At 44.4% G+C, this 10165-nt stretch overlaps 1 protein-coding gene across 3 annotated transcripts in view; it reads left to right on the forward strand.

Annotated features, from left to right (window-relative positions):
* The first annotated feature begins 777 nt into the window (after positions 1-777).
* Positions 778-10165, forward strand: part of MICU3 (mitochondrial calcium uptake family member 3) — a 111558-nt gene continuing 102170 nt past the window's right edge. For all 3 annotated transcript variants that reach the window (XM_004696174.2, XM_045286610.1, XM_045286611.1), the window contains exon 1: positions 778-1164. In XM_004696174.2, the coding sequence (XP_004696231.1) occupies positions 778-1164 (387 nt within the window). The remainder of the gene's footprint in view (positions 1165-10165) is intronic.

Here is a 10165-nt window from a genome sequence, read left to right on the forward strand (position 1 = left end):
AATGAAATCAATGCCACTTAAGCCAGTGGTTCTCAACCTGTGAGTCGCGACCCCTTTGGAGGCCAAATGACCCTTTCACAGAGGTCATCTGATACATAACAGTAGCAAAATGACAGTGATGAAGTAGCAACAAAAATGATTGTATGGTTGGGGGAAGGGGGTCACCACAACATGAGGAAGGTGGAGAACCACTGCCTTAAGTAAGCAAAGGGCGTCCTCCTCCATCATGGTAACCATAGTCAAGTTTGGTTTCTTGGTTTCCTTGACATACTATTCCCATTGAGCCAAATTCTTGCATCTCGTTTTTGATGTACTCGTGAAGGTGCAATGACGAATTATCCACGACCTGGCGTCACAGGCGCAAGCCACCCTTAGGGGATGCGACTCCCGGCGGGCCGCCGGCCATGCACGCACTCGCCCCGCCGACCCCGGCCCTGGAAGCTCAGCCGCAGACCTCCGCCCGCCAACTCGGCTGGGCCGTGCGGGGGGGGGGGTCGGGTTCCCGCGCGGGCAGGTGCCGCTGGGTGCGAGTGCGGTTATTTCTGACGGCGGGGTTGGGTTGGGGGTGCCGAAACCAGCACAGCCGAGACCCGTCCCTCCGTGAACCGCAAAGCACGGGCAGCCCAGCACGCAAGCTGCCCCGCGCGTGCCGAGACCGCGCGTTCGCTGCGGCCGCTCTCTGCAGCCTCGCACCTCCCGGCCGCGACCGACTTCTCGCGAGGTTTCGTGGCCACCTCCCCCCGCCCCTTTCAGGCTCCGGTGCCCGCGGCTCCCGCTATGGCTGCGCTGCGGAGGCTCTTGTGGCCGCCGCCTCGGCTGTCGTCTCCGCTCTCCCCGCACCAGCCCTTTCCCGGGCCTTGGGGGCGGCCTGCGGGGGTGGCCCCGAGCCCTCCTGGCCGGTGCTTCTCCTGCCGGGAGGAGGAAGACGGGGCTGTGGCTGAGGCGGCTTGGAGGCGACGGCGGCGCTGGGGCGAGCTGAGCATCGCCGCGGCGGCCGGCGGGGGGCTAGTCGGCCTCGTGTGCTACCAGCTGTATGGGGACCCCCGGGCCGAGCCCGCGCCGCCGCCGGAACGCCCCTCCGAGAGCTCAGCGGGAGAGCCCGAGGACCCTCCGCGGGCCCGGGGGCTGCTCCCCATCCCGGTGGCCGCTGCCAAGGAGACAACGGTACGTTCGGCGGGCGGGGGACTGGGGGTGGGCGCGCCGGGGCCCGCCCGCAGGTGACGTCCCAGGCGAAAGCCTCAGGATGCCCCACCTGAGCGCGGTGAGGGATGGTGAGTGGTGGGACACCGAGTAAGGTGCGCCCGAGACCTTGGTCACCGTGCCGCCCGACCTCAGTGGGTGTCGCAGTGTGAACGCAGCGGCAGCGGTCAAGGACCCCTCTGAATGAAACCTAGACCTTGTAGACCTGGCAGTACCAGGTTCCTTACCCCAGGTCTTTTGAAAAAATCTCTCTCTTTTAAAAACATCATTTTACTGTGGGGGCTCTTAAAGCTCTTATCACAATCCATGCTAACATCCATTGTGTCAAGCACATTTGCACATATGTTGCCATCATCATTTTCAAAACATTTTCTTTCTACTTGAGCCCTTGGTATCAGCTCATTTCTCCCCCTTCCCCCACTAACTGACAACCTACTCTTAGGTGACAGGCTCATCTACAATTTTCCCTGTGATTTTGGGGTCTGGCCTAAAAATATTACTCAGCACAGTACTCCCGCCCTCTGCCTCATGAACCGTTGATAATTTATATATTTTTTTCATGTCTTACATTGACCATTGTCTCCCTTCACCCACTTTTCTGTTGTCTGTCCCCCTGGGAGGGGGTTATATGTAGATCATTGTGATCGGGCCCTCCTTTCTCCCCTCACCTTCCCTGTAATTACTCTCCAGGTATCATTACTCTCATTATGGTTTTGAGGGGTTTATCTGTCCTGGATTCCCTGTGTTGCAAGCTCTTATCTGTACCTGTGTACATGCTCTGGTCTAGCCAAATTTGCAAGGTACAATTGGGGTCATGATAGTGTGGGGGAGAAAGCATTAACAACCTAGAGGAAAGTTGTATGTTTCTATGCTGTATCTTAACTGGCTCATCTCTTACTTGTGACCCTTCTGTAAGGGGATGTCAATTTGTCTACAGATGGGGTATGCAAGCGGGAAAATACTGTTATCTTTTCATTCCATTTTTCCGCTAGCTTTTTGAAGTCCCCTCATATAGGTGCTGCTGCTAGTGATGTGACTGGACTCTGAAGACTGCTAACCAAATCCCAAGCAAGCAAGCAGCAAGCAAACAAACGTTCTCAGAAGATCTAGGACTTGATGAGCAGTATGTGGAATAGAGCCCCAGAAGGAACAGAAAGAATCCCCCAGACTACATATAGTGTAGGAGGCCCAGTGCAGTAGGATGTGTTTTCAAACAGTAGTTTGAGGGTGCAAAAGCCACTACGTTGGATCCCAAGACAGGAAATGTTCAAACTGTCACTTCCTTATCATAGGAGAGAAGGAATGAAGATGTCACTTCGAAAAGAGACAATCTATTCAAGATGGGTTTCCTTCTGCCCCTATCTTGAGAGACTAAGGGGGTGTGAACATTTTAGATGAGAGTAATTTACAAAAGACAACTATTCTATTTGGACATTTCAGTGCAATTTATTTCGTCATCTGTATTCAAAAATACAGTGGGTCTGAGTGCATAAATTCTTTTGGTGAAGATTGCATATACATTGAGGCTAGGAAGTCTCCTTGATAGACCTTCTAGCTACAAATCACAAGCACAGAACATAAAGTACCATATATCCTTGTGTATAATCCGAGTTTTTCAGCACATTTTTATTGTAGTTTGTGGTAAAATTAGGTGCTCAGCTGATATTCTGTTTGGCTTACACACTTTGGTCGTCCAACATCTCGCCCCACAAATCCATACTCACTCTTGTGGCTTAAAACCAGTTGCTCTCAAGTGGACTTTTAGTCGTGACGATCTGTGTGTACCGGAGTAGAATTATACTCCATAGAGTTTTTAGTGGCTCATTTTTTTCAGAAGGAGCTTGTCAAAGCCTTTTCTCCCCAGGTGCTCCTGGATGGACTTGCAGTCTGGTATGTTAACCGTTGGCATTGTTCAGGAAGGAGAATGGCATTAAACATGTTTCCTGATTGACCAAGGTAGGCATTTTTTGCAGGCATTGTTGTTCTGGGATTAAATTAACAAAATGATCTCACTGCCATCAAGTCCATCAACTCATAGCTCTACAGGACAGGGTAGAACTGCCCCCGTGGGTTTCCAAGACTGTAACTCTTTACAGAAGTAGAAAGCCTCATCTTTCTTTTAGCAAGATAAACGAAATAAAAACTCGCTACCATTAAGTCAATTCTGACTCATGGCAACCCTATAGGGAACAATAAAATAGTGTTTTATTCTTTGTGAAACTGGATTATGCTTTTATTATTATTATTTTTGTTATGCCAATTGATCTTGGTGTACCCTGAGACTATGATTCTAAGCCCCCAGGCCCAGTGACATTTTACCAAGGTGTTTTGTTATGTGTAAGACAGTTTCATAACTTTGGCCCCTGTATGCTCCACCACAGCAAAGAGAAACACACATATGCACATATCGTCTATCAAACACACACATATGTATTTGTAGTTATATTCCCACTCGCCCTCTCACAACCATTTTTTGTGTCTATGCATGCATCTATTCTTGCCTTTAAAGATGACAGGTACTGTCATGCAGGTTTTGAAAGACCAGACTCTGAAAGCTAGAACTCCGGCTCTACCACTGTGTCATCTTCAACAAATTACATATCCTTTCAATGACTGTTCCCTCATAAAGTGAGACCAATAATAATAATAACTGAGACCAGTAATGCCTTCCTCTTAGGAGCCCAGTGTCTAAGTGGGGTATGCATTGGACTGCTAACCTTGAGAGATCAGTGGTTCAAACCTACCAGCTCTCTTTGGGAAAAAAATCTACTCTGGTAAGATTTACAGTCTCAGAAACCTTAAGGAGCAGTTCTAAGCTGTCCTAAGTGTTTTATATGAGTCAGAATTGATTGATAGCAGTAGGTTTTATAGTTGTTGTCATTTATTTTCGTAAGTTGTTAGGAGATTTAAATGAATTAATACATTTCAGAACAATAGTATCTGTGCTCATCTTCTAGGGTTATGATACCCAAATGCCATTATGGCTTTAACAGATTTATTGACTAGTAGTCCAAATTCATGGTCTTGACAGAGCCATGTTTTCCAAAGGCTGTAGGAGAAGATTTTTTCTTACTTCCCCAACTTCTGATGGCCCCGTATCTTCCTTGGCTTGCAGCTGCAGCATAAATCTCTCCTCCATGAGCCTTTCTCTTTTTTAATGTGTCTATTCTCTTTTTGAAGGACATTAGATTAGATTAGGAGCTACATTTAGGCAGGGCCTCATGTTAATAATATCTTCAAAGACCCTGTTACAGACCAAGTCAAAAGACTTCAGCATCTTTTTGGAGGACACTTTCATAACAGTATTCCTTAAGTGGCTAGTGTAAGAAATGAAAAAAAAATACACCAAGGGTCATTATTGTGAATATTTTCAATACTAAGGAGGAATAAAACCAAACCAATCGACTCACTGCCATTGAGTCAATTCTGACTCATAGCGATTCCATGGATAGAGTAGAACATTGCCCCCACCCCCAGGGTCTCTCAGGCTGTAAATCTTTAATAGAGCTGAAAGCTTTTATGATCCCTGTATCTCGGGTGTTTAAACATTTCACAATGATTGATTGTGAAACCCCCCACCCCTCCAAGGGGGGTGAACAACAGCAATGTGGTGAAGGGAGACAGCAGTCAGTAAGATATGAAAATAATAATTTATAAATTATCAAGGGCTCATGAGGGAGGAGGGTGGGGAAGGGAGGGAGAAAATGAGCTGATACCAAGGGCTCAAGTAGAAAGAAAATGTTTTGGAAAGAATGATAGCAACATATGTACAGATGTGCTTGACACAATGGATTCTATTATTTAATCACTTAGTTTCACTTTTGAGTATATATGGTTGTGTACCCAGGTTTAAGATATCCATAATGGCTTTGTTATTGGTTGGTGCCATCTAGTAGGTGCTGATTCATAGTGACCCTGCATACAACAGACCAAACACCACCTGGTCCTGTGCCATTCTCACAGTTATTCTTAAGTGTGAGCCCATAGATGCAGCCACTGTGTCTATACATCATGTTAAGGGCCTTCTTCTTGCCCTGCCCTCCCCACTTTACCCACCACGATGCCCCTGTCCAAGGCTGGTCTCTCAGGACAGCATGTCCAAAGTATGTGAGATTGCCCTCCTTGCCTCATCTTTTTCCTGAGGAGTGGCTCGTGTTTTGCACTGCTGACCTTGGACTAACAGCCCTGTGTATAACCCACTCCTCCACCAGAGCTCCTACATATTGGATATGCCATTCCATGTATAAGAGAGAAACCTTGGCTGTCCATTGATTAAGTACTCAAGTGCTGACTGAAAGGCTAGTAGTTTGAACCCACCCACCAATGACATTGTGGGAGAAAAGACTCAGCAATCTGCTTCTGGTAAAATTACATTATGGGAAGCCCTAGAGGGCAGTTCTACTCTGTTGTACAGGGTAACTTTGAGCTGAAATTGACTTGAGGCACATAACAGCAGTAACAGCTATATCACATTTGAAAGTCAGTCAGCACCTCTTTGTTCATGAGTTAGGCTTAATGTTCACTTGGTGACTGAGTTTTTCATTAGCATAACACCTGCAATGTCTATATTATAGGTCTTTTTCTTTGGAACCATTGGATTTAGATTTTTCCCATGAATGAGAAAAGTGAGAAGAGCAGTAATCTTTAGATTCTGTATGTGTGTATATACATACGAGGGGTTTGGTAGTTACATAATCTGGTGTCAATTTGAGACTTAAGAGGATTAAGAATGAAGGGGTGGCGTCTATTCTGTCAAATCAGGTTATAGCCAATGAAGCTATTGTTTGGGCAGGGCCTTCCCCTAAGGATTCTGGGAATTCCAGTATTTCCTCCTTGGAGATGGGAGGTTCTCTCTATGCTCACTTCCTGCGAGACATCCCTGAGGAGAAGCCATATGGACCTACCCTGATGCAGCCCTGGGAAATGGAGGAGGCACATGGAGACCCCTGCCAGTGCTGAGATGCTTCTACCGCCACTGACTTTGTACCTACTGGCCTGTGATCTTCCTGCATTCAGCATCATTGCATTGCATGTATTTCTTGAGTCTGAAGAGGACTTCACAGTTTGGTATTGAACATATGGGCTAATATCAGACTTATGGATTTGATCTGGACTGGGGTGGGATGTTTTCTCAATATTCAACTGCTCAACCTCTTATTTATACCCATATGTGTGTCCATGAATTTGTTTCTATAGTCTACCCAGACTAACACAAGGGGTTACCCCCCAAAAAACAGAATTGCATTGGATGGAATGAAGCTTTCATATTATGACTTTTTCCCCAGTAGGTGAGCATCGAGCAGCTCGCTCTGCGTGTACCTGGGAAGGTTTTCTTTGGTCGCAGTAAATGTTTTTGTAAAAGCAGTTGTGCTCAAACCTCGTTTGTGGTGATGGCCCATTTAAGAGAACAGCATGCGGCTGTGAAATTTTATTTCCTGCTTGAGAAAAAGCCGCAGAAACTGTTGTGATGTTTCACACAGCTTACAAGGACAGCACTATGGGAAAAACTGAAGTGTACAAGTGTTTTTTTCATTTCAAAAAAGGTGGGTTGTTGATTGATGACAAACCTCGTTCTGGACATCCGTCAGCTTCCCACATGGATGACAGTGTTCATTCCACCAGGTCAGATTGTTAATCAAGCTTTCTATTTAGAAGTTCTGAAAAGAATGTGTAACAGTGTGTGACAAAAAAGGCCTGTTTTGTGGCAGGCGGGGGCTGGTTTTGCCACCATGACAGTACACCTGCTCACACAACCATCTCAGTGCACCAATTTGGGGCAAGAAACAACATACCTCTCTTGCCCACTCACCTTACTCTCCTGACCTTGCTTGTGTGACTTCTGTTAGTTTCTGTGAATGAAGAGGGACATGAACAGACAGAAATATGATGAGGTAGAAGAGGTAAAGACAAAAAATGAATGAGGCACTGTCAGCCCAACAGATGAGTTTGAAAAATGTTTCCAAGAATGGAATTGGGGTGAAGTCAAGATGTCATCCAGGTAGAATCACCCGCCAGGTGCTCCTTTTAGATAAAAAAATTAAGAGATGTGGGAAGCAAGCGCTAGGAGAAAGCAACAGGAAGGGTCTGGAGGGACCTGTGGGGAGGAGGAAGCAGGGGAAAGTAGTAGTGAGTAAACAAGGCCGTAGACAGGGAATAACTAGGGAATTAAAATCAACAATGAGGTCCTGGTTGTGTCGGAGCAATAGCAGTCCAACTGAGAGAAATTACTAAGAGGCAGAAGAAGGGCGTGCATGATGGTGGGGCAGGAGGAAAGTAAAAGGAAACAGGTAAGATCTAGAAGCAGAGCTGTGGATACAGGTATAAACAGAGGTGTGCACTTATGTATTAATTCATAAAAATAGAGGTATTGCCTAGGTACATATATTTTATATGGCAATACATTGAGGAAGTGGATGGATTTGGGGCCTCAGCTCAAACCCTCCATCAACGCAAGAACACTTTGTTCTAACAACTTGGCATTCTATAATGCTCAACCTCCTGACAGAATCACTGAAGACATAATGGGTGAATAAGCTATTGTGGTGAAGAAAGTTGATGGTGCCCAGCTATAAAAAGATATAGCATCTGCGGTCTTAAAGGCTTGAAGTTAAAAAAGCAGGCATCTAGCAGAGAAGCAACAAGCCCTATAGAAGAAGCACGCCAGCCTGTGCAATCATGAGGTGTCAACAGATTCAGATAACAGGCACTAGAAGACCCAAAACAAACAAACAAACAAACAAAAAACATTGTTGAGAATGGGAGGTGGTGGGGGTCTGAGCAGAGACCCAAAACCCATCTGTAGACAATAGGACATCCGCTCACAGAAGGGTCACAAGGAAGGGATGAGTCAACCAGGGCGCAGTATAACACCAATGAAAAACACAATAGTCTGGTTCTTTGAGGCTTCCTCATCCCCCACTATCATGACCCCATTCCTGCCTTTCAGGTCTGTCTAGACGGGAGCGTGTACACTGGTACAGATAAAGAGCTCACGACACCCAGAATCCAGGTCAGATAAGCCCCTCAGGAACAGAATTGGAAGTAGCAATACCAGGAGGGTATGGGGAATGTGGGGGGTGGGGGGAGGAAAGGGGAACTGATCACAATGATCAACGCACATGATCCCCGCTTCCCTCCAGGGGGATGAACAACAGAAACTTGAGTGAAAGGAGACAGAGGTCGGTGTAAGACATGAAAACAATAATTTATAAATTATCAAGGGGTCATAAGGGTGGGAGGTGGGGAGGGAGGGGAAAAAAGAGCTAATACCAAGGACTCAAATAGATAGTAAATGCTTAGAAAATAATGATGGATGGCAACGTATGTACAAATGTGATAGAAACAATTGATGTATGGAATGTTGTAAGAGCTGTAAGAGCCCCTCATTAAAATGATTTAAATAAATAGGAATTAGTCAATGACAAAAAAATGGCATTGCAGATTTGACAAATGCATTAAGTATAATGGAGAGTACTTTGACGGTGATTGGGTTTTGTAAAAAAAAAAAATTAAATATATAGCTTTGGGGGAAAAATACCAGTTTTGGGGGGTAACCCCCTCATATGTTTGAGAGTACATGAACTGGGGGAGTAAGTAGCTGATTATAACCTCATATGTGGTTGATATTAATCCTCTTTTTTTCAGCCTCAACACTTCCTCTGCCTCCTAGCTCCTTGTTTTTCAAGTCCTTGGCCTCTCTGGGGTTCTGTAGAGCACATTAGCTACTTGCATTTGATCTCCTGCACAATACCCAGGTACTGGCTCTGCTTCCCAAAGCCAATTCCCATTCTTCCATGTCTTCAATTTTGTGAAAATGGTGAATTCTCTTAAGTGTTTTAGTTTCTTCTTTTCCCTTTCTTATTCCTTATCTGTTTATACCTTTTTAAATGCTTTACTGTGATATTAATGTGGTCAGGAGAGGAAGAGGTTAAAAGACTCACAGGGTCGGTCTGCTGTCTTTCAGAAATATTGTTTTAAATGTGTGCTACTGCTTCATCTATTTGATTTTTCTGAAGTGGTTGACATGACTCCTTTGATGTTTAAAACTACAGCTAAGAGGTTTTGATTTATAAAGCCTCTAGATAACAAATGATACTGAACATAAACCTGGCATATAAATTAACCTGTAGGTACGCTAAGAATTTATCTGATGGGATTGATAGACAAATAACCTAAATAAAGACCTTTCTACCATAGCCTTGACGATTTTGGCTCTAACAATATTAACTCTGAGTTTCTTCAAAAGGCCTTTCCAACTCCACAGATTTGTTAAAAACATCTGCTTATGCTATACTTCCAGCTAGGAAGTTTTCTAATTACTTGTTAGTTATGTCACCTTTGCATATTGATTGTAGGGTACAGGGCCTAGCCCTGTTGTTATGCAAAAAATGTGTTCAGGATGCATACACATTGAAATGGCATCATCTGTGAGAAAAAATAGTTTAGTATTTTATTTAGTTAAAATAGTTATTTATAGCATTAAAATTGGGAAGACTTCAGTCAAGGTCAAAGTTCCAGGCTTTGGGAGACCAAATTAGGTGGCACTGTATTTATTTTAATTGTGCAAGTTTGCTGGCCACTATTTTCCAGTAAACTATTGCCTTGAATTTTATTAATATTATAAAGGGCTGTTGACAAGTTTGTATTTAAAACCTTACAATTTTAGCTTAAAGCATTATTTTAATTACTGTAAAAATGTTTTGTTTTAGAATTGCTTTTTTGGTTTCAAGTCCAGGGTAAAAAAAAAAAAATCCTTAGATTGCTTAACAAACTTTAACCCAGTATTTTACTTTTTACTTATACCATGTCATCTAATTAAGCAGTTAACTGATTTTAAGCTTCAAGCAGCCTAGTTCAGGGTTTTACTCTGGAGTAAAAAAATGTATTGGGGACTCACTCTCTCACTCACTCACTCACTCACTCCACTCACTCACTGACTCACTCTAACTCACTCACTGACTCACTC

Source organism: Echinops telfairi, unplaced genomic scaffold, assembly GCF_000313985.2.
Source record: "Echinops telfairi isolate 266 unplaced genomic scaffold, ASM31398v2 ScPeMD7_9;HRSCAF=40, whole genome shotgun sequence".
NCBI lineage: Eukaryota > Metazoa > Chordata > Mammalia > Afrosoricida > Tenrecidae > Echinops > Echinops telfairi.